The sequence below is a fragment of the Protopterus annectens genome, chromosome 2.part1 (genome assembly GCF_019279795.1).
Source record: "Protopterus annectens isolate FY-2018-M chromosome 2.part1, PAN1.0, whole genome shotgun sequence".
Lineage (NCBI taxonomy): Eukaryota > Metazoa > Chordata > Ceratodontiformes > Protopteridae > Protopterus > Protopterus annectens.
In genome coordinates, this window is record NC_056729.1 from 1,381,431,645 (window position 1) to 1,381,457,610 (window position 25,966).

Here is a 25,966-nt window from a genome sequence, read left to right on the forward strand (position 1 = left end):
AAGTCAAAAGAAGGTAGAGGCTATCTCTGGTCAAATAACCAAATAGAACCGGATAGTGAGATCCATTAGAAACCACAGAAGGGGGAAGGAGGGAGGGTCATAATGACTGAACGAGGATCAACAATACAGATGGAACGTTATGGTAAGACATAACTTCTTTATCTGATATTGTTAATCCTCGTTCATTCCTTATGTGTGGGACAGAGTCCCCAGCTAACTTTATTCCTGGGAGGCTCTCATGGAAGGACATTCCTGAGCACCATAGAACCAAAAGATTCTCTTCCCCTGGAGGCCAAATCCAATTTGTAATGATTGATGAAGGTATGAGGGGTAGCCCAAGTTGCAGCTGCACAAATGTCATGTAAAGAAGCTTTGGCATGGAAGGCAGCAGAAGTTGCCACCGACCATGTAGAATGAACATTTACAGTAGTAGGTAATAGAATATTACGATGTCTATAAATGAAGGTCACACAGTCTTTCAACCATTTAGCCAATGTGATCTTAGCAACAGCACATCCTAATCTAGGTCCAGAATAGGCCAAAAATAACTGGTCTGATTTACGAGAGGCATTAATCGTGTTCAAGCAGAAGCAAATTTACCTGTGAATATCGAGAGTATGTAGGCAATACTCTCCTTTGTTTGAATGACTGGGGAAGAAAACTGGCAATTCAATGGTTTGATTAATGGACATTTCAGAGATCACTTTTGCAGAAAGGAAGGATTAGTTCTCAATGACACTCTCTCTCTATGAAAAATCAAATATGGACTATTGATGCATAAGGCTTGAAGTTCAGAGATACGTCTGGCAGAAGTAATGGCGACCAAAAACAAGGTTTTCCATGACAAATATTTGAGGTCGCAAGAAGAAGCTGGTTCGGAAGGTGGCATTGTCAAAGCTTGTAGGACTAATGACAGATCCCATGGTTAAGTAGGTTCTCTAAAAGGGGGTTTTAGATGATTCACGCCTTTTATGAAAGTCTTGCATAATTTGTGTGACATAAGAGAGGAGTCTTGGACACCATCATGGAAATTAGATATTGTAGCCAAATGAACTCTAATGGTAGAGTCAGACAGACCGGATTGAAATAAGGTGGCTAGATACTCCAGTACTATCGACACTGGTGCTAAAAAAGGATCTACCTGTTTTTCTTTCAGTCAAAAAGTAAATGTTTTCCACTTGCTGAGATATGTAATTCTGGTGGAAGACTTATGAGATGCAATAAGAATGTCACGTACTGGCAAAGAAAGATCATTCTGCCTGGCAATCAAGGGAATTGGAGGAGCCAAGCTGTGAGCTTCAGGCTGTTCAAGTTGGGGTGAATCAGATTCTGCGGATGGGAGATAAACCCAGGGGTTGGATGGAGAATCCACGGTTGATCTAGCAGGTGAGGCCAAAAGAAGGGAGACCAAATCTGACGAGGCCAATATGGTGCTAAGAGGATTACTTTGCTCTTCAACCGGCAGGCTTTCTTCAAAAACTGGAGAATGAGGGGGAGAGGTGGAAATGCATAAAGTAGACCTGAAGGCCAATCGTGGACTACAGCGTCCCTGGGTGACTGTCCCGGAGGGGGAATCAGGCCGAAATAGTTGCTGTATTTGTAGCTGGTCGGAGAAGCAAAGAAGTCGCAGCAAGGAAGACCCCAGCGGTTGAAATTTTCCGCCGCTATCAAGGGATTCAGGGACCACTCATGAGGTTGTAATATACACCTGCTGAGTCTGTTTTCTATCACGTTGGAACTCCCGGGAATGTGTGTTGCTAGAAGAAAATGGTCGGTAGCCATCGCCCAATGCCATATCCTCATGGCCTCTCGACACAGTGGGTAAGATTTGGCTCTGCCCTGTTTGTTGATGCACCAGACCACCGCCATGTTGTCTGACTGTATCGCAATAGTCCCAGATGGCAGTCGGGGATGGAATGCTTGCAATGCCAGAAGCACCGCCCTCAGCTCTAGAACATTTATATGCAGATGGGCCTCCACTTCGGACCAAGTACCTTGGACTGTCTGTCCCTGACATACCCCCCCCACCCCATCAGGGAGTCATCCGTGGTCACTGTAGCCTCCGTGGTCACTGTAGCCTTGGGCAGCTGGGGGAAGAAGGGGCAAGACCATTGTGACGGGTTGTGGGCCATCCATCAATTTAAATCCTGTTTGCACCTGTAAGTTACCCGAATCTTGGCTGAAAGAGGGTACTGAAAGGGATACCATTGGGTGAGCAGTAACCATTGTAGAAGCCTCATGTGAAACCTAGCCAGGACAATGGTGATGGAGGCTGCACAATTGTAGAACAGAGTGAGCTGTGAATTTCTCCCTTGAAAGGATTGGGATCAGTTATTGCTTTATCCTTAGAATTACGTGCCCTGGAATGGATGCTCTGCAATTCTTTGTATTCAAGATGACCCCTATAAATTCTGTGGACTGAGATGGGGTGAGATTGGATTTTTACCAGTTTATGGTTATGCCTAGCCTTTCTGCGAGAGGAGAGAGTATGCCAGGGCTTCTTCCAATAGATGTCTGGTGGGGGGCGAAGATGAACCAGTCATCTAGGTATGGAAACACCTGGAATCCTTGTAGTCGCAAGTGAGCTGTGACGACTGCCATGCACTTTATGAACACTCTGGGGGCTGTAGAGAGTCCGAAGGGCAGTACTCTGAACTGGCAGTGACTGGCTCCCCCATGGAAGCGAAGGAATCTTCTTGATGGTCTATCCACTTTTATGTGGTAGTACGCATCTTGAAGATCTACTGAGCACATCCAATCGTCTTTTTCCAAAAGCGGAAGGACAGACTGTATTGTGACCATCCGGAATTTTTGTACTTTTGCAAACTTGTTCAATACACTGAGATCCAAAATTGGTCTCCAGTCCCCGGTTTTCTTTGGCACCAAAAACAGTCTTGAGTAGAATCCGGATCCAATCTGGTCTGGAGGGACTATTTGGATGACTCTTTTTCTTAGCAGTTTTGAAATCTCTAAAGCTGCTTCTTCCCTTTGACTGGATGGAACATCGGGTAAGTTTGTTAGGGGAGCGGGACAAAGGTCGAAGGGAATATGATAACCTCTGGTTATTATCCTTTGTACCCAAGAATCGGTGGTGATGGTTAGCCAGGCAGAAGGGTACAAAGAGAAACAACCCGCAACCACTTCCAGAGGAAAGCAATTGGGCCACTCTTCAGGAGCGCTGGTAGGATTGGCCAGGGAAAGAGTCCCTGGAACCCTGGTTACGCGGACCCCCCCTGCCCCAAAAAGGGCGTCTTCCCTGTGAGTTTCCCCCTCTGCCTCTAGGTGAGAACTCGGCCTGTGTGTTCCGGAAAGGACCCTGAGACTTTTTGTACCATATCTTCCCACTCTTCTGGTTTCTGGAGAAAGCCCGTTGAGGGGAAGAATACCGGACACCCACGGCAGAAAGGGTCTTACCATCCTGTTCACATCTGGCCAGTGTGCTTTTAACCTTGGGTCCAAACAATGAAGAGGCTTTGATGGGAGCGTTGAGAAAGGAAGCCTTGAAGGGTTCTGCAAAATTACACAAGCGCATCCAGGCGTGTCGTCTCAGAACAATGCCTGAACTCGCCACTCTAGCTGCTGCTCCTGATGCGTGAGATATCAGGCGCATGGAGGAGTTAGATATCATTTCAATGGTGGCTAGATGAGAGGCCACTTTGTCATGGACCTCATCAGACACAGCTCCAGCCAAAGTTTCAGAGAGCTCAGAAATTAAATCTCTTTGAAGCCTGGTAAAGTGTGCCATATAGTTCAGGGACCTGATTGCAAAGGTCGCTGATACAAAAGTATGCTTCCTTATTCTGTCCAGAGCCCGGGACTCTTTGTTGGGCAGATGGACAGTCTGGCATTCTTCTTCCACCAGGTCCTTTTTACTTGCGGCCGCCACCACCAAAGCATCTACAGGAAGACCTTTGGAGCAATGGGGATCAGTAGCAGGAGGGGACAAAATTTTATCTGGCCTCTGGGGAATGGCCTCAACAGTGTCAGGAGCCTTCCACGCACGCTGCACAACAAGCTGGACCAGTTCTTCAGCAGGTGGAGTAACCCAGGAGGTAGGGGGCCGGGCGCGAAAGGCCTGCAGGAACACAGACTCTTTGGAGGTCGGGTTCGAGGGCTGCCAGTCACCTCTCTGTTTAAGAATTTCAAGAATATCACCAAAGGATACCTCAGAGGGTGAGCGAGGGGACCCTTCCCCATCATCAAAGTCTGTGTCTTCAGTAAGGGAATCCTCTGTGGAGTCCATGTGCTTCCTCTTGCACAAGCTCTTTTGATGAACTTCCTCAGAGGGAGAAGCTGGGGAAGACAGCGCAAAAGGGGTCTCCTGTGGGAGTATATCCTGAGGCTCTTGCGCCCGGGGGTCAGCCAAGAGTGACTTGTGTACATTGCGGTCCAGAGGAGGGCGGGGAGAGTGATAGCAGAGGATCGCCAACAGACGTCAGAGCCTTCTCCATTAGCTGGAAGGCCGGTCCACCTGAAGAGGGGTGAGTGCCCAGGACAGGGGTCACCCCTCCCCTAAGTGGCTCAGCCTGCTGACTCGGAGTCCCTGGATGGCTGTGAAGCACCAAATTACGTAGGCCACAGCTGACATCCTGGGTCGTAGCAGAACTCTCCTGTCACAAAGGCAACTGCGGCTCCTTAGTGAGGTCCATAAAGGGAACCGTAGAGGGGGAAGACTGTGCTATATCAAGGGGCTTCAAAGGCAATGAAGGAGGAGAATAAGAAGTGGTCTTTGGTAAAGGGTGATCACCTCCTGAGGAAGGATAGGTCCTGGGGGGGTGGGATACCTCTGGCTAAAAGCACTTGATCCACAAGACGCAACATGTGTTCAAAGAGGTTTCTAGTGGATTTCACGGACATGGCTGAGGGGGTGTCAGGTCTATCCAAAGATGAAGCAAGCTCAGTGCCCAACTCGGAGGTCTGCACTGAAAACAACGGGGCTGTAAAGGACTGAACTACAGGTGTCTGCACCGAGGAAATCATTGGTGCCGAAGTCATGGTCTGTACCGAGGATAAGGTCGGTACTGAAGTAGTTGTCGGCACTAAGGCTGGAACCGAAAAAAATTGGTGCTGATAACTAAATGGTCAGTGTTGAGAGGGTAGCCGGTGCCGGGTAAGTTGTTGCAGCCAAAAAGGCAATGGGCGTCAAAAAATCCATCAACGTCATAACAGTCTGCATCGACTGGACAGTTGGTGCCGGTAAAGAAGTCTGAACCGAGGAGCCCCTCGTTACCGATACGGTAAAGAGCACGCTAGTCAGTGCCGAAGTCACAGATGGCACCAATGGCCTTGGTGCCGAAGGTCTAGGTACCGAAAGCGCTGGTGCCGAAGAAGTTAAATCCGAACTGGAAAGCTTAGCTTTCTTGGGTCTCGATTCCTGGGAGTCCCCAGCAGGGGACGAAGGAAGAGACTTGGCCTTTATATGTTCATCACTCTTTTTCTTATGGGATCTTGGAGGGGTTGAAGCCTCTGACCCAGAAATAGCCTCTGAAAGAGGAGATTTAAGTAGCCCCTTCAATATTAATTTATTTTTTCTCTCAATCAACATCCTGTTAGGGAAATTCTTACAAATCCCACAGGGCGAGTCAACTGTTAAATGAGGCACACCCAAGCAATAGACACACAGGGAATGTGCATCTGAAGTAGGTAATTTATGGCCACAATCTAAACATCTTTTAAATCCTGGACTACCTTTTTCTATCTGCTATGTTAGAAAGAAAGAAAGAAAGAAGGAAACCCAGAAAAAATACCAGCAATGGTACAAGAATTACCCGAAGGTAAGAAGGAAATTGGATTTACCAACGATGGTAAAAAATAAATTACCTCGTGGTAAAGAGGAGGAAAAGAATTGTCAAGAAAGGATAGTCGCTAAATGCAATAGGTAACAGAAAACTATGTAATAACTTTTCTGTGAGAAAAGGCTGTTTTAGAATTTAGTATGAAGAAAAATATTGTACTTAGCTTAAGAGAAGTAGCTCGACATGACCGAACGGCGATGCGGCAAACGAAATCTGGGTTAACAGGGAGAGGGGAATTCGGGGTAAGAGTTTTTAGCTCGAGAGTTTGTAGCTGACGCAAGCTTGGAAGATGGCCGGCTCGGTTCTGAGGTCAGAACTGATACCCACACGTAAGGAATGAACGAGGATTAACAATATCAGATCCAGGGTTTTGCTTTTGTGCCTCTCTCCCTCCTGCTGGCCTCAACAGCCATCTGTACAGTCTTTCTGGTTATAACCTCTATTAACAAAATTAGTGACCAACTGATCAGACTCCTTATTAAATTGTTCTTATTCTGTACATAATCAAGATGCTCTATATGCCTGACCTTTTACCACATTTTTAAATAAATCCCTAGGGTGCATGCTATCAAAAGCTAAATATTATAAATAATTTATATGACAATTTCCCATCAACGTATGAATACTTTTCTATACAGACATTATAAGGCTTGTACTTTGATGTAGCGTCTCTATATAACAATATTCCCCTTTAGGCAGGTTTGTTAGCTTTTGAACATTGGCTTTATCAAGCTGAGCTCTATGCACCAGGCTTCAAAACGTTTCTTACTGGCCTTGCCAAACATGTCCTTACCAGGAACACTTTTTATTATCAAGGGAAATATTTTTGGCAGGTTCAGGGTACAGCTATGGGGGCATCTTTTGCCCCATATATGCTGACCTATTTATGGGCTACATGGAAGACAGTTGATATATGATGTATCTCATAATCTATACCTTGGGGAAATTGATATGTGGAGATGCTACCTTGATGATTGCTGGATGATTTGGAAAGCTGATGAGGGATACTTGAATGAATTTATGGAATACATTAATGGTAATAAGTGGGGGATCCAGTTTACTGTCAATTATGATGTTCATCAAATCACTTTCTTGAATGTTGTCATCACAAGGAATTCAGATCATGCACTGGATACCCAGGTTTTCCACAAGTATCCACAATACAACTCATTATTACACACTTCCAGCTTTCACCCACCCCATGTTACACACAACATTCTGAAATCACAGTTTTTGCGAATTACATGCATTTGCTCCCACCCTCAGAAATATGAAAGCTATATGTTTTTCCTTATTAATAGGTTCAAATCCCGTGGATATAAAACAGGTACGATACTTTCAGCTAGTAATTTTGCATCTTCTATTAATAGGAATGATCTCTTGATGTACAAGGATAAACAACAATCAGGATCATCTGAACTTAGACTGATTACCACCTACGGACTTAATCCCAATGTTATGTTGGATATAGTGAAAAAACATTGGAATATATTATTAGCAGATGATAAATTATTTGCATTTTTAAAAGATAAATGCCAATTTTCATACCGTAGGGGTAAAACCATGGGATCCGACTTTAGCCATTATAAACACGGGAGAACTATCACAAACTACTTTTAACTGGTGATTTGTTGCAGGGGTGTTATCCATGTGGTCAGTATTTACTTAGCTACCTGTACATGTTCTGCTTTTTATATAGGACAGACCTCCCACCCTGTAAGGATAAGAATATCTGAACATTTAAGTGATGTCAAATTAAAAAAAAAACAATAATGCATTATATAAACGCTCTTTGACCCATTCTACAGCATATTTCAGGTTCACCATTATTGACAGGATAAGTGGGGACCGGGCTAATAAAACTGGTTGGCATGATATGCTTAATAAGAAAGAAAAGAAGTGGATTATCAAGCTGGGAGGATTATTCCCCTCAGGTCTTAATGAACATTTATAACCAACCATGGGAATTCTTTTTGTATCATGTGATGATTATTAAACATAAAAAGGCTTGTTTTTGTGATTTAATTTTACACTAAGGAAGGCTTAAGAACTGGGCCAAAACTGGTCTGTCCTGCCTAAATATGCATAAATAAATTATATTTTGCTTATATACACCTTTTGCCTTTGAGTGCTGGCCTGTGTGTTTCTTGTGGACTTAGTTACTTGGGGCTGTGCACCTGCCGTACTTGCAGGAGTTTCTTACTGTTGTTCTTTTTGTTGGATTTCCTCATACATGGCTGAAGGACAGACTGAGGATCTTGAATTGGATTATGATCCTCATCTTTCTGGCTCTGGAATGGTTACTAAGAGGGTAAGGACATTTACAATATGTGGGTATAACTCTCTCATAACGATGAAATTAGCCTCTATGGCAGATAACTCTACTGAGAATGCCTTAAGTGAAAGCAAGGACCATTGGCTCTCTAAATTGGTGACAGCCTTGGGGAATGACGTATACAAATTGAAATACCTACAATGGCAGCGACTTCACCTTGAGGCTCGTCTCCACCATAAGGTGGTTCCAAGAGGGCTTCGGGTTTTGTGCATGCCCACGTATGGAGAAGTTTATCCGGAATACTAGCACATCGGCAGCAGATTAATTTGGACACTAGTTTTATGTGCATGCGGCTGATAATTGACTTTTTTTTACACCACTGGAGAATGAACTTATTTAGTCTGTTGAAAAGAAACAACATGGTTTGCTGGTGAACAGTGTTCAGCTAAGCTTGATGATCTATTTTGTACTGTTGCTACTTATGACTTAAAGTTACAGCAGACCAAAACTAAAAAGTTAATGAGGGATTACAGAGACATTTTGGATGGTAATATTTTTGCCTGGCCTCGGGACAAACACCCACAACCTGTTTCACATGCTGAGCATGTACACACTGCATTCAAACTCGCCTCAAGTGTCAATCAACAGAGAGATGGGGCAGCAGTGGAAGGCACATTATCTGGATGTAGGAGGGACCAGGATGCCGTATTTATTACGCAGAATCTGCCCAATGGAAGTCTGGAACAGTTGGGTTCTGCAGCAGCAGGTGCCTCTACTGCTACTGATACTGCCTTGACTGATTCTAAGGGCCTAGGAGCTAGACCAAAAATTTTTCATCATCTTTTGTTTTACAAGGAGAAATGGGTACATCGAGTGCATTTTTGACTGATAACTCCCAGGCCCTGTAAACTTGTGGTAAGTCTCTAACTACTGGTTTATATTTTCAGAAACTCCAGGCTGCGGTCAGGAAGCAATACGAACAGAAAAGTGACCGTTCGCAACAAAGGAGTGTGAAGAGGCGGAAAACGTTGTTCTGACTTCTCATGGTGACTGTATTACTTATGCTACATCTAATGTTTATAATTTATCTCATGTCAGGGTAAGTGAGGAGCAATTACAGATTTTAAACAAGGGCCTAAGTTTTGTTCCCAGTATGGGTTCGAACTTTAGTGAGGTTATGCATGACCTACATTTACTTGGTCGGGGATTGCTGTTAAAGCAAATGTTTGGCGCCACTGATAATGTAATTGCTAACAACACATTAAGACAACCTAGTGTTTTTATTCCACCACACAATTCAACAGTTGCCACTTTTTTAAGAACTTGTGAGGAAAAAATGTTAATGCATTTAACATTTAAAGAGAGGCATGTTTATCATAATTTAACAACAAGACAGAGAGATGCTTTGAAGTCATTAATACAGGATGATAGTATTATAATGAAACCTGCCAATAAAGGGGGAGCAGTTGTGGTGATGGACCAGGAATTTTATCATGATAAGGTCACAGACATGTTAAATTACCATTTGACCTATAGGAAACTCTCTCCCCTAGAAGTTACCATTTTGGTAGGTAATGTGAAACTTGAGTTAATTACGCACCAATTGAATGGTTTCATCAATGAGTATGCACATAAATTTGTGTTAATAGATCACCCAGTGGTAAAGGCACTACCTAAGATATACAAGGACCCCACTAATCCACCCCTTAGGCCCACAGTGTCGGGCAGAGGATGGATGACGGAGAATGCTTCTATCTGGGTAGAATCGAAATTAAATGCAGTGACAGCCTCTGTACCCAGCATCTTGAAGGATACTACCCATTTTATATCTTCCCTGCATGTTTATACTCAGACTGATGCCAACACTGGCAACCATCTTTTGGTCACTTTAGCTATAAATAATTTATTTACTGTGATCTCTGAAAAATATGGCTTAGATGCCACAGAGTCCTTGATAGGTTGTAATGGAGTATTAGATGACACTACCAGGATGGCTGTAGGCGTTTTGCTTCTGCTTATATTGCAGAATAACATTTTTTTTACTCAGCTTGCCATTATCAACAGAAGAAGGGTATAGCGATGGGGACGCCTTGTACGAACTCCTACGCTAACCTGATTTTAGCATATTGGGAAAATGAGGTGATTTTCAAACATGAACATGCATGGAAGGCACACTTGGGTTATTATGCAAGATTTGTGGATGATGTGTTTATTTTGCGGAGGGGCACAAGGGATGAACTACATTAATTTACTGTCTATCTAGAATCTAATACAGATTCACCTGAAGAAGCATTTAGTGAAAGCGCTTGTGTCTGCAGACATTAAATCTTTTGGAGAACCTGGAGCCTTACGCCTTTGCTTGTTTTTTGCCACTGGATTGTTTACTTGTTGCAGAGGTACCTGGTTATTGTTGGGATAGTTTTTTCTTGTACAACAAGAAGACTGTTCAGATGGCTGTTGAGGCCAGCAGGAGAAAGAGCCACAAAAGCAAAACCCTGGTTCTCAGATCTTACATTGGGACAAGTGGATTGTTGAGAGACAGCCTTACAAGACTCTCTGCAAATATATAGAGCTGAGTATATTTTTTTGTATTATTCTGTATTATAGAGCTAAATTGTTACTTAGATATCTGTTGCCTTACTGTTCTGCAAATATACAGATATCAGTATATATTTTTTTGGTTATAATTTGCACTGTGATTCCTCATATCTATCTCTGTTGAAACTGTCTTCCCCACCCCCCGCCCCTGTTCTTGGTTGTAGTTTAAATTTGGTGGCTTTTGCAGTGCCCGCCCCACTGCAGATTTGATCTAGGACACTCCCCCACAGTCCTATCTCTTTACCACATTCTACCTAATAAACCCTTTCTGCACTTGCTTTTAGTCCTTTTTAATTTAATTACATTTTTTCAAACAGTGTGTGGACTAATATTGCTACATACTCAAGTGTGCCAGCTTGCACTGCATGTGAATTGTTTTTACTACTGTTTTTGCTACTTTTCTGGGGAAAAAATGTTCTGCTTTTACTGTATTTGTTCATAGGTTCATAGGTTTATAGATTAGTACTAGGCTAACTGCCCTTGTGGTCCATTTTAAGCCTAGCCAATTACCCCATGTGAGACTCAAACCCTGCACCTTGTGTCTGTAAGGTAAACACCTTAACCATTACATCAACCTCCCTCCTTTGTGCTTCTTCCTACTTTATTCTGCTTTTGCGTCATCTTAAAAGTACTCAGTTGTATTTATTACTGCTTTGTGTAACTCATTCTAAGCCTTTTAGTATAAGCACTTGGGCTTCAGACCAGTTGTTTTACATTAAGAAGGTTTGTGGTCTGCACTGTAGTTGCAGAACAGGTAGCTTACATCCTTCTAAGTTGGGAACTGCTGATTGAGGGCGCAGTGTCTATTATTCTAAAATTGTATTAATTCTGGTTTAAGCACTTGGGCTTCAGGCCAGTTGTTTTACATTAAAAGGGTTTGTGGTCTGCACTCTTGTGGGAGGAGAGGCTGGACTCTGCCCTTCTGAGCTGGGAATTTCTGGTTAAAAGCTTATAGTGCCTGCATATTTGAACTGCTTCTTACTGAAATTGGTACACCTTGTTTGCTGTAGCGTAGACTAGATCCAGGCCTGCTGAATCTAGCTTTGTTTGTATAACTTGAGCACTAATCCAGGCATTCTTTAAAGTATTCAGTTGTATTTACTACTGCTTGGTAGTAACTTGATTAAAGTGTAGCTATTATTCTAAGTCTTTTGGATTAAGCACTTGGGCTTCAGACCAGTTGTTTTACATTAGGAAGGTTTGTGGCCCTTTCAGAAAGGTTTTACATAATCTGTGAGAGATAAGATTAGACCCTTCAAATCACAGGTAAAAACTGGATATTGCAACCAATTGAAGTTTTACAGTGGCTGCTGCTGCACCTTCGTGAAAAAGCATAGTCAGAAACTCCAGAACACTATCAATAGGAGCGATATAGGGATCAATATCATGCTGAGAGGCCCAATAAACAAAACATTTCCATTTGCTGTTATACAGTTTTCTGGTGGCGACTTTATGAGAGTAGACCAGAATATGTTGCACCGCGGAAGACAAATTATATGACCTGGCTAGGTAGGGAAGTGCAGCAGCCAAGCTGACAGTTTGAGGGACTGAAGAACTCCTGACGAGTGGGTCAGAAGGTCTGGCACTGGGTCAAGAAACCAAGGTTCTTCCAGTTGATATTGATAAAGGAAGGGGAACCATATCTGCTGAGGCCAAAAGGGGGCTATCAGAATAACAGTCCTTCCTGAGTTTTTTGCTTTCTGTAAAAATCTGGGGATCAGCGAGGTTGGAGGAAAGGCATAAAGGAGACCTAAGGGCCAATTGTGTACAAGTGAATCCCTTGGGCTGTCCCCCAAAGGAGGATTCAGGACAAAGTAGCTTCTGCATTTGGCATTCAGTGGGAATGCAAAAACGCACAGCAAGGCTGGCCCCATCTGCGGAAAATCATTTCTGCTACTTCTTCTTTGAAGGACCACTCGTGGGGCAACAGAATTGCTCTGCTCAGTTTGTCCGCTATCACGATGGATTTCCCCGGGATGTGCATTGCTATCAGAAATCGCCCGGTGGATACAGCCCAACTACCAAATTCTCAAGGCTTCTCGGCATAAGTGATAAGACTTGGTTCCCCCCCGTTTGTTGATATACCAGACCACCGACATGTTGTCCGTCTGGATCGCAATCGTGTCCCAAGGCAGAGAGTCGTGGAACTGCTGCAACTCTAAAAGCACTGCTCTCAACTCCAGGACACTGATGTGCAAATGAGATTCCATCTCTGACCAGGTACCTTGGGCAGTTCTTCCCTGAAAAAGCCCCCCCCCACCCTATCAGGGAAGCATCCGTGGTCACCGTGGCTATGGGAGGGGGAAGTACAAATGGTCGACCTATTGTCACCTGGTGACTGTTCAGTCACCAAAGAAGGTCCTTCTTGCAAGAGTCTGTCAGTAGGATCTTGAAAGACATTGGGAACTGTTGATAAGACCACTGGGTGAAAAGCAACCACTGGAGTATCCACATGTGCATCTGTCCCAGAGGAACCGCTATGAGGGTAGCTGCCATGGTGCCTGAAAGTTTTAAAACCTGAAAGGCAGGTACTCTCTTTTCTTTTAGCAAGCGGGACACCTGATTTTGTAGAGAGATAACTCGTTCTTGAGGTAATCTGACCAATGCGGTGGTGGTGTCTAGATCTGCTCTGATAAAGGAGATATGCTACGATGGTAATAAGGTAGATTTTTCGAAATTTATGGTTACTCCTTACCAAGACAGAGATTGATCGTATGATCCCTGGAAAGAATGAGATGATGCCTGGTGGTGGCAGACAGGAGCCAGTAGTCCAGATACGGAAACACCTGGAATCCTAGACACCTCAGGTGAGCTGTAACCACTGCCATGCATTTGGTGAACACTCTGGCGGCTGAGATGAGACCAAAGGGCAGTGCTCGAAATTGACAGTGACTGGCCCCCAGCCGAAAACGCAAATGATCTCTGGAAGGTCTGGCCATTTTGATGTGGTAGTACGCATCCTTGAGATCTAAAGAGCACATCCAATCGTCCATTCCCAGGAACGGGAGTATCGACTGAAGCGTGACCATCTGGAACTTTTCCTTCTTTACAAAAGCGTTTAGCTTGCTGAGGTCTAAAATGGGCCTCCAGTCCCCCGTTTTCTTTGGAACTAAAAAGAATCTGGAGTAAGTTCCGGATCCTATCTGGTCCGCCGGGACTGGCTGGATAACTCTTTTTTTCTAGCAGCTTTTGGATTTCTATAGCTGCTTGATCCCGCAGACTGGGTGGAACATCTGGGATTCTTGTTCTGACTGGCAGAGAGTCTGAAAAGGGGATGATGTAACCTCTTGTAACTATGCTTTGTACCCAAGAATCTGATGTAATTCCTAGCCAGGTGCCTGAGTACAAAGCCAAGCGACCCCCGACTGCCTCCAAAGTAGGACAGTCAGGTCTCCTCTCAGGAGCGCTGATAAGGCTTGCCAGAGAACTGCTCCCTGTTGCCCTGGTTTTGCGGACCCCTTCTGCCGCCAAAGCAGCGTCTTCCATTATTGCCCCCTCCTCTGCCCCTGAAAAGGGGTTCACTCCGTGTGTTCTGGAAAGCTTCTTGGGACATCTGGAACCACATTTTTCCACTTTTCTGCCCTTTGGGGTATGGTCTGGTAGGGGTGGAAAAATGGACTCCTACGGCAGATAGAGTCTTTCCTTCCTGCTCACACCTAGTGACAGTCTCCTTGACTTGGGGCCCAAACAAAGTAGAGCCATCAAATGGGGTGTTGACAAAGGAAGACTTGAAGGCTTCCGCAAAGGAGCATAAGCGCATCCAGGATTGTCTCCGCAGAGCTATCGCTGTACCTGCTGCTAGACATGACCCATCGGCTGCATAGGAAATGAGCCGCATGGATGAGTTGACAAGGGAATTAAGGGTAGAAAGCTGAGCCGTCACCTTCTCAGAAACAACTTAATTTGTGTTACCCTTTAGAGTATCTCCAAGTTCCTGGAAGAGATCTCGTTGGAAGACGGGTAAAATGGGTTAGGTAGTTAAGCGATCTCATGACAAATGTTGCAGAACTAAAAATGCATTTCCCATATCTGTCCATAGTCCTAGAATCTCTATTAGGAGGATGAACAGTAGCAGAGGTCTCTGACATTTCTTTCTTGGTGGCCGCCGCCACCACCATGGCATCAACAGGAACTCCTTTAGTGAGGTACAATTTGTCTTGAGGGGAAGTGATGAACTTATTGGGCCTCCGCAGGTCTAGTTCCATGGAATCAGGGGACTCCCACACCCTTCGAGCACCAGATCCATGAGTTCATTGAAGGGCGGAGTAACCCAGGAGGTGGAAGGTTGAGACCCAAAGGCCTTCAGGAGCACCGACTCATCTTCAGTAGGGGTAGCGGACTGCCAGTCACCCCTCTGTTTCACTATTTCCAGGATGTCTGTAAAGGAGACATCCTCTGATAGGGACCGTGGGGATCCTTCTGATTCCTCTAAGTCAGCGTCTGATGTCAAGGATTACTGAGGGGAATCCAAATGCCTCCTCTTGCAAAGTCGCTTTCTGGGGACCTCATCAGTGGGAGCGTCTGGTGAGGTCTCAGTAGAGCAGGGTTCACCCAAAGGGGTTACCTGAGGCTCTGGGTCTCGACACTTAGTAGGAACCTGTGATGTAGAGGCAGAACGCTGTATTTTAGGGGAGGAAGAGGAAAGACCTGAGAAAGTGAGAGTGTTGGCAGACATTACCCTCCTCATGGCATCGAAGGCACCGGAGTCTCGACCCAAGGACCCCCCGCCTGTTCCGAAGAAGAAGGTGGCTTCCCCGGTGCCGAGACCAAGGCTCCAAACCCGAGGACAGAGCCGAGCTCATCTCCGCCGAGGCCCCGAGAGGAAAGGTCAGAACCAATGCGTCAGTTTGACTCTTCCCCCCCTGGAATCGACGAGAGAGCGTTGGCTCCGAGACACTTTGAACGGCACCGAAGAGATCAGGGTCGATGGAGCCAAAGTCACTGGGACAGGACTCGGCTCCGCAGGTTCCACAACCATCAGATCTTCCGCCTCCGGCTCTGAAGGCCTAGGTAAGGTCAGAGAAGGAGTAGTCACAGGCAATGGGACGGTAGTAGGAATCGAACCCAGTTGGGACGAAACCGAAAGTCATTTGGCCAAAGCAGGGTTCTCTAAAAGCCTCTGCACCACACGATCCACATCGACTTCTGATAGGGTCCTAGAAGAACAGGTCGAAGGGATCGAAGAAGCCACAGATCGAAGAATTGGAGACTTCAACACCTCTAACACCAGCTCCAGCTTAGAGGGTTGGCTCCGAAACATCGGTTCGGTGCATGGCTCCGATGACTTAGGAACCGGCGACCACACCTTAACAGAGGTGCTTGGAACTGAGGGCCTGTGTTTCGAGGACATCCTTGAAGACTTCGACCTTTTTGAAGACTTGGAGGTCTGGTCAGTCTTACCCAAGGCTTCCTGAAATTCAGGTTTCAACAGTCCTCTGTCCATTAGCTTTCTCCTCCTTTCAAGCAATACTCTGCCACTAAAAGAGTGGCAGATAGAACAATCTTCCTGTAAGTGTAGAGGTCCTAGGCAATATACACAGGACACATGATTGTCCGTAATGGACATTTTCTGCCCACAGTCACACCTCTTGAAACCTGAGTTCGGTCTCTCTTTTCGGTCAGACATATTAAGCACACAATTATCAGATCCCTGATAATACTATACAAAAACGATACTATAAGAAGTTCTAAATATTTATAGCAAAAAAGCACACTATCCCAAGACTAAATAAAAGGGATACAGTTATCTAATTATTTATAGCAAAAAGCAAATTTATCTAAAAACTAAGTATAAGGGATAGGGAAATAAGTTGACAGAGCCTTGTTCAACTATATGAGGGAAGCACAGAAGTGCCTAAACGAAAAAGAGGGCAAGGCCCAAGAGCAACCGCTCTAACAACACAAACACAACTAATCCACACAACAAGAGGGACACAGCCCTAAAAAAATAACAGATTATCTATCAATTAGAATATAAACTCTATGAAATATAGCAGTACAAATTGCTCAAAAGACAGAAAAAAGAACTATACTGGCCCAAGCTCTCTGAACAACTTGCGATCCATTGCAGTGGCAAACTAGATCTGAGGTTAGTCAGAGAGCATCATGGGATAGGGACTGTGCCTCGAGCTACTCAGAGATCTTGAGCTTGGAAAGCGGCCGGCTCGGAGTCGATGGATCGGCTCCGTACCCATGTGTAAGAACAAACAGCGAGACTGAACAACTTCACATCAGTTGTTTACTCCAAGGTACAAGAAAATAGAAAGCTGCTCATTAGCAAAAGCAAAAGTAAGCATGAATAACAATTTTCCCAGTTAATTTCAGCAATCCTACCTGTTGTAGATCAGTGATGAGTTTGTTTTTCTCCTCAATTAAGTAAGCACATTGCTGCTGTTGCATGTTTAGTACATCTCTGAGGTCCTGTGGTATTTCCTTTGCCTTTGCAGATATCCACTTCTTAGAGATTTCCTCATATTTCTCTTGGCTTGTCTTGGCCTCATTCTCCAGCTTTTCAGTCCTACAGTTAACAAAATTGTCAAAGTGAAACACTCTTTATTAAGCACCACGATACTGATATTACAAAGTGGGCTATAAGTAAAGAAGCTTAAAGCAAATAAATGAAAACAAAAGTTAAACATAAAAACAATTAAAAACTTGGTTTTCAGGCTATCATATTGTTGACTACTGCAAACACTTACTTACAACAGTGACTGGCTCCTGTGAACTGAACAAAATGGGTAGTGAAAACTGAAGGATGTAACACTGATAGGGACAGGAATACTTACCATCAACAAAGATTCTACTATTCTAACTACTAGCATTGTATGTTAGCAGCTTCTTACTAACCGCATCTCTACCTGTCATCTCTACCTTTATACAGAACAGCAACACATCTAAGGAATTGTTACACTAGTCCCTTCTTTTAGTTGCTTTTTAAATCCTGTAACATTAATTACTTTTTACCGCCACTTTACCCTCCTTTCTCTAACTTCCCTTAATGTAATCTACATACTACTGGAATGAAACGTACTTGTTGTTCTTTTTTACCTATCAGTCCTATTTGCTTTCAATTTTTTTTCAGGTCTTACTTATCAAAGGGGTAAAAATACCACAACCCTAACATTAGACTCACTACTATTTGATATGCAAGTGCTATTCCAGTTACTTATATGTTTAAAACTGGTCTTATTATACTGGGTCCCTAAGTACCCTATAGTTGAATGCTATCATTTTCTCACTTCCCTGAGTCATTTTTGCCATTATGGTCAATTCCAAAACATATACGATGAAGCTCTGACTACAAACCTAGACTGATTACCATCTCAAACACTACAGGAGCCACTGATGGACAGGGGGAGTTAAGAGGATTTGTCTCCTTCCATGGGAAGGAAGTAAGGACAAGATGGGGGCATGTCCAAATCAAAAAAGTCTGACAGTGAGACTGTCGCTATGTAAAAGGGATACTGCTAGATCAAATGGATGGGTCAGCACCACATACCACATATAGGCAAGGGGTAATTCCTTCACAGCACCACTGAATGCCCACCTAAGTTACATATACTGGGCACACTGGAAGATTTGTAAGTCAAACAGAAGTCCCCATCATTTTTTGATCTGTAGCCAGTAGGCTATCTCCTCTCTGCTTCCTCTAAAGTTGCTGACAGTAGTTTCCATTTTCATCTAGGTTGTTCTCTAGTCCAGAAAAGCTGCATCAGACAAACACTTGGGATGTACCTCACAAGACACCTGCAAACAGCTGGAAAGACCACAGAAGTACCTCACCAAGAGGATTACTGGCCTCAAATGTATGCCCTATGCAGCCTGACTGAAGAAACTCCAGCTGTACTCGGCTGCATACCGCTTACTCAGAGGTAATCTCTGCCTGACATACAAGGCTATGTCCAACCCAGAATTGAAGGACACGCTCCACCTAAAAAAAAAAACAAATCCCCAAGAGCCACACACTCTAGGGATCTAAACCTCACCACAATGATAAATAGGACTGGAGGGATAGATTCCTGTCCCAGAGACTTCTCATGCTTTGGAACAGGATTCCAATCTATATTAGGCAGAGCCCCTCACTAACACTCTTCAAGAGAAACCTTGACGAGTGGATGGGAAACAGAAAATTTACCCCGGGGATCACTGCAGTGGCTCTGCAGGACAGAGGCACAGGGAACTAATGGCTCTGCTGGACCGAGGTACAGGGAACTAATCTAAGGTCTAAAGAGGCGGCAAAAGCCAACACATTCTGGCTAGGCTTACAGATGCCTTCGGGCAGATAGCCTAGTACTTACACATGCACATAAATGTACGATTACATACATTTTTGTCACACAGCAAGACATCAGCTCAAAGTAGGTCAAAAATAAACCAGTGAAAATCACAGCAGCCCACCTTAACAAAGGGTTTTAACATAGGTACTATGGAGCAAGTTCAACCCATTACTAGAGGCTGATGTATCATGACTCAGTGACATGCGACCACTCAACCATCTTAATTGCCACCCCCCACACAAATACATTCCTATTATACACTGTGTTTATTTTCTTGTATCATATATCTCTATAATATGTATTTGTCTTGTATACCTACTTCAATTTGCATTGCGTAAAAACTTTCTTGACTTTCAAAGTTAAGCTGATGTTATATAAAAATGCCTGTGATTGTATGAAGCTTTTCTCCCCGGGCCTTCACTGAAAATGGGTCATTGGTCCAGTGGACTTTCCTAGTCAACAAATGTCAATAAATAAATATATTACGATTTCGGCAAATTCCCTGATCTTCTATAAAAATATATATTTAAATTCTGAGACTCCTTGATCCTTCACAACCAGCAATAAGCACTAATATTGTTATGAGATGTGAGAAACCTACAGAAGACAGAATAATTTAAGTGAGCTGGTTACACATTCGGCCATGGGCAGATATGTTACAATAAGAATATCTTGCACAGGGTAGCACCCTGGTATTGCCTCCATAAGTCTCCTGCAATTTAAGTAAATCACTTAATGGTGATCCTCCATCAGTCTGCTTTTGTTTGTCTGATACAGCCTTTCTGAACAAGAGAGCAACTTAGATGGAAACAGAGACTACTATCAGCAACCTTAGAGAAGGCAGACAGGAAATAACAGCCTAGTGGCTACAGCATCAAGAAATTGGTGGTGGCTTTTCTTCATGAGTTTGGAGATATGTGCACCTTCTGGTACTGCCATGATGTATTGTCATACAACTTTCACCTACTGATGCACATTAATATCTAATGTCAAAAAACCTATACCATTCACCATGAAATGATATGTAAAGGGTGACTAGCCTTAACAACATTCATAAATGAACACCGCTCCCTAGGTTAAAAGCCAACACCTGTCACACCCATATAAGCTTTACACTGTACAGCTGGATATCAGAGTTATAGTCAGTGGCTCCCTAAGATTTCACTTACCTCAAAATGAGCACCGTGTCTTTCAGCACAATCTTGCCATCTGTAACTGAAACTTAACCAAGACTATTTTGCACTGAAACATGCAGTACGAGTTTACTGATTCCTCTACAGTATCAACACCCCCCAACTTTAAAGTAACATTGCCACCAGCTAAACCACTCTAGAATATCAGGAATATACCCACTGTTACCCTTAAATAAACCAACCATTACATATTTGTAGGACAGCAATAGCTTGAACAACAGCTATTTAAAAGACAGGAACCAAAAGGAGGTTTGCTGGTTCAACATGCACATCCTTAACGTAATACGTAAACCAACAGACACAATAATTTATTTATCTGTGAAAGATGTAAGTGGGGACTTGACATTTGACCTTTTTCAGCCACTTAAACTAAAAATAAATAAGATTAGCAAATTCAGTTTGAAAAATGAAATACACAAGCAGCTACAAACATGCACAAAGAAAACATCTTTCAATAGACAAACACTACAAAGAAGTCTAACAGCTTTTCTGAACCTATCATTGCCAACAGCTAGAGATATACTGAAATTCTATTTACCTCTGATTTGCAAGTGCAAACAAGTAGTTGCACAACTACATGGGTCAAATAATTGAGCCTGAGCTCTGTTTCAGGAATGTAGTCCATTTCTTTACACTATGGAAACACAATACTAATTGAACTGCCACTTGCTTTCTGTCTATTTAAGATTCCAACTCAGTGTTTCCTGCCTGATGATCTTTTTCATGCTTTCAGATACTTGTCCTCTTTGGAAGTGGTCAAAATAATGTAATGCATCTTTGACTTGAGATAGCAGTTTATGAAGCATTACAAATGTGTGCAAATTTAAGCAGCAGACTAAGATCAGGAGTTATAGAAAATGGCACATTGGTGCCACTTTCACAGCATCAATGTATAGTCTTGCACTGTTTTGCCATTTAATGCTTCAAAGTCATACATATTCCCACAATGAGAGCACATCATTAAGTAGGAATGTGCACAACTATTAATCACTCCAGTGAGCATTTTTGTTTTTTTTTTACTTCTCCATTGAGTGCCATATCAACCTAAACTACAGAGTAAGTGCAGGTCCTACTACACCACACACAAGCACACCGAGTCCCATATGCACAGTAATAGACAAAATCATGTATACACACACAGACACACACACACCTAATATAGTGTACCTACTTGCAGGTGCTACTGGACTAGATAAGGCTGAGCTGAACACAGGTGCACATGAGACTGCATTTCTGCCTAGCCACTCTGTGCAACAACACAGACTATACACATTTACACAGGCATACTCTAAGCACAGACACTGACACACACAGTCAAAGTCACACAGAGTCACAGGCACACATATAAACATTCACTACTCACAGGCACACATATACATGTTCAATACTTGCACACTGCAACTATTCTCTCACTATTCATCTCAGCAATGGGTCACATCAGGCAGTGGTCTTTCCCCTAAGAAACATACACAAACACCACACTTTTACCCATGCCCCACTACATGTGTGCAAACTGCCCCCACAGAAATGCATAAGAACATGCCTCTAGCTAGTGGCATACACTTGTGTATTTTCTGCACTGTCCTTCAGGGTAAATTACATATTACGTAGTGCAGGATTTCTAAATATGGAAAAAAATGTGGATACCCTGTAGCCTACAATGAGTTATAACTGCAGCTAGACACTTAGTGAACACTCCTAGTGCAGTGGATAGTCCAAGATGTAGGGGAGAGAACTGATGATGTGACCCAGACACACAAAATTCTAAGAAACAGCTGAAGTCTGGATGAATATGTATAAGATAAGTATCTTCTACGTCTAGTGATACCAGGAAACTTGAATGAGGAAGAACTGGTTGTGAACTGACATCATGTTGAACTTGGACACTATCACAAACAGGTTTAGAAAGATCAAAAACTGGTCTCCATGCATTTTCTTTCTTTGGCACTAGAAAGATCTGTGAATAAAAACCCTTCCCCACCAAGGAAGGAGGAAATGGTTCTATCACTCTTTAGAACAGCATGTAATGAAGAACCAGTGGAAACAAAATAGTCTGATCTGGAGGATGAGGAATGACCCCCTGGAAAGGAGGAGCTTCCTCCCACTGTCATCAGTAACATTGATGAACAATTTTCAGAACCCACTTGTTTGATAAAGTTACCAAAGAGAAAAATGGAGATTCAGATTTTCTGGAAGAAAAAAAGTGGCCAAAGTGGGAGGGGTGAGTACTCATTCATACTTGTTGCACTGCCCTTGGTTTTGGGAGGTTCAATACTTCCTTTTTGACACCCCTTTGCCACTTCTTAAACATCCATTTACCTGTATTTTAAGACTGTTTATTCTGATTTTTCCCCAAAAATGGATGAGAAGATAGAAAATCCCTTGAAAATTTTGGAAAAGGAGGAATGAAAAATCTTAAGAGATTCCCTGAATCAGCTTGCCCCTTTCATCACACTTTTTGAAATCCTCTGCAGCAGAGGGGCCAAACACTAAATATATATCAAAGGGTGAATTTAAAATCTCATTTTTAACATAATCTGAGAGGTTCTGAGAATGCAACCATGCAAACCTCCTCAAAACAGTACCAGTGACCATAGCCCTGAAAGAAGTATCAACAGAGTCATAAACACTGTAAACAATGAGTAGAGATCTGTGCAATAGAAGAAATTAAGTTATAGTAGATTTTTTCTGACAAGAAGAAACTGCAGATAAGACATTCCTTGTACTTTCACAATTATTCAAAACAAGCTTTAACATATGAGCCTGACAATTTAAAATTATAAAAAGTTAAAGTTGCAGACGTATACACATTTTCCCATAGCTATCAATAATTTCTCCATCCTTATGAGATTAAGTAGGATTAGAACAGACTATGTGCTTAGCAGCAGTGGGATCAACTACAGCTACAGCTGCTGGGTCAGGTTCAGGAATAGTGAAAAGAGAAAGAGAAATCCCCACAGGGATAATCAAAAACTGTTCTCTCTTCTGAGTCTGAATCAGAAATCTGAGGGGGGAAAAAGCATGCATCTGTCCTGCATCTTCCTGTTCAGGTTCAGTACCTTGAACCTCTTCAGGAAAAGAGGTATCCCTCTTTCTTTTTCGAGAAACTACTTTAAAAGAAGAATCAATAGCCTGAATTAAATCCTGAGCTAGACCCAGTAAACTACACCTATCCAAAGAAACTTGTGGAGCAGTCGATACGTGTTTGGTTTTCTGTTGTTTTTTTAACAAGAAAAATGGGGCCAGCAGTGTTACTAATGGCAACAGTAGCTTTCCCAGATTTGGGTACAGCATTCTGACACAACAGGGCCATTCCCTCTCCCAGGACTGACAAGAGTGGTTCTCCCTTACCTGCTGTGGGAAGCCCAACATCATCAGAGGACATAGTTAACCCCCAGCCCATAGTGGTTGTAGGTGCTACACCAGAGGGATCTAGAGTAAAAAATGAGTGATCTGAGGTACAAGTGACCACAACAGAGCCCACCTGAGGCTGAGGCAAACTGCTAGCCTGCTGTGGTGGCAAAGGCTGTTTATTTTATTTTTTTTGTGGCTGGAAGGACCACCAACATTGGGACCAGTAGTGTGTTCCATGGTCAAGCCAAAAATGGTGCTTCTTTCTCACAGAAGACAAGCAGCAGATGCCAGTAAACATTATCACTCTACAAAACTTACTTTTTTGACAAAAAACACAGTAAAAAAAACTTTAAAAACACTATGCCAGCCCCACAAAAGTAAAATAAATACAATTTCTCCACAGAAAAAAATGTTTTCACTTACTTTACTCCACTTTTAAACTGACAGGAAAAACAAGCACTCCTACTATGTTACATTTTTGTGAGTCTATTAAAACACAACCCTCCTAGCTTTAAAATAACTTTCCTGAAGAGGAAAGTGATAAAACAGCAACACAAATAAGAAAATGACTTTTTTTTTAGGTTCATAGGTAGGTACTAGGTTATTGACCCTAGGGCCTATACAAGCCTAGCCAAAAAGGTACCCTGGCTTTCGCCACCCAAGAAAATTATTTTCCTGTGCCCCTGTCAAGCAGAACCAGAGAAGTGATCCTCAGGGTGAATTTCCTATTACCCATCCAATAATCAAGATTTTTCTTGAAGAGTGCTAATGAGGAGCTCTGTTTGACATAGATAGGTAGTCTGTTCCAGAGTATGGGAAGTCTTTGGGACAGGAATCTATCCCTCCTGCATGTTCTGTTTATTGTGGTGACAAGGTTTAGGTCCCTAGAGTGTGTAGCTCAGAGGGATTGGGATTTCTTTAAGTGGAGCATGTCCAACAGCTCTGGGTTTGACATAGCTTTGTATGTTAGGCAGAGATCGCCTCTGAGTAGGCAATATGCGACGGAGTAAAGCTGGAGGTTTTTGAGACGGTCTGCGTAAGGCAACTGTTTGAGGCCAGTAATCCTCTTTGTGAGGTATTTTTGCGGCCTTTCCAGTTGTTGTAGATGTCTTGTGAGGTACATACCAAAAAGGGCGTTGTACTCTATAATGGCTCTAATGAGTGATGAGTAGAGGGGAACAATGACCTCTTTTTTTTCTGGATGAGAAACCTTTTGTGATGAGGTGTGCACGTAGAAGGATTTCCTGACCACAAAGGGAACTTATCTGCCCAACAATGGAACAGAACAAACAGACCACTGATCCTTGAAAGCCTCAGAGGTGCATACTCTTTGGCTGCAGTAAATCTTGAGAAGGCTTTGTGCCCAAAATTGTCTTTTAGTCAGCTCAGCTTGAGTTACCTGACATTTTGGGAGTGTGAAAGGTGCCCTGAAGATTTAGAAGCTGGCTGGCTGTTGTATCCTTAGCAGGATATAACCCATACAGCTAAGGCTACTGCACTGGTGTTAAATATGATGAAAATCTTTTCCTAATCTTTTCGATAAGTGCCATTAGATCTTTTATATCCCCCTAAGCAACCACCAACTCAGGCAGATTTAGATTCACTATCAAAGGCTAAGTGCTCGTTTCTCTCTTTAATAAATCAAACTGCAATGTAAAAAGAATAAAAAATGGATGTCCCTTCACAAACGATAAGCGCTTTCAAGTAATCTTCTTCAGATTGTTAAGAATCTAGGGACTGCTAATACCATATGTAGTCAACACAATCAGGATAAAGTATCCACAGATGTAACAAGGATTCTGTTCCGTTTATTGCCATTTGACCAATAATAGACTTTAAAAAAGGTGGGGAACACGCCTCTGGGTTCAGCAAATGGAAGATCTCAATAGCAAACACACCTTCTTTCTTAGCCAATCTTATTCCTTCTAGCCTTTAGAATCGGTCTAAGTGGGACTATGAAATTAAGACCTGGTGGACGATCCACCTGTCGATTAACTATCCACTTCACTTCCCATTGCTCTGTTACATTAGTAATGTCTCCCTTCTTTTGGGTGGCACAAAATCACCTCTAATGCTTTAAACACAAAAGAATGTGTGTCATTCTGTGTAACTTGAATTGCCAAGGCATTATGTTCGTCCTTGTTACGTATATCATGAACATGTCTCTGAATCCTTTGCTTGAACATTTGATTAGTTTTACCGACATAGAAGGCAAAACAGGATGTGTAAGTAGCTAAATAGACAATATTAGGTGTAGTGCATGTAGCTGTACAATTGATTCTGTGAATATAACCCGTGGTAGGATGAATAAACTCACTTTTACTGTCGATAAGATGACAAATTATACATTTACCACAAGCCATGGTACCTTTCTGTGTATGAATCAGCATTCTTGTAAAGCCATCTTTATTGCAAAGTTACCTTTTTACATTTTTCTTGTTTTTAAAAGCAAAACGTGGAGCATCTCCCACTACT

The 25,966-nt window shown here is 42.9% G+C and overlaps 1 protein-coding gene across 1 annotated transcript in view; it reads right to left on the bottom strand.

The window, feature by feature from the left end:
- DRC1 (dynein regulatory complex subunit 1) overlaps positions 1–25,966 on the bottom strand; it is a 2,270,880-nt gene that overhangs the window by 1,946,720 nt on the left and 298,194 nt on the right. The window contains exon 4 of the mRNA XM_044062852.1: positions 17,002–17,185. Within this exon, the coding sequence (XP_043918787.1) occupies positions 17,002–17,185 (184 nt within the window). The remainder of the gene's footprint in view (positions 1–17,001; positions 17,186–25,966) is intronic.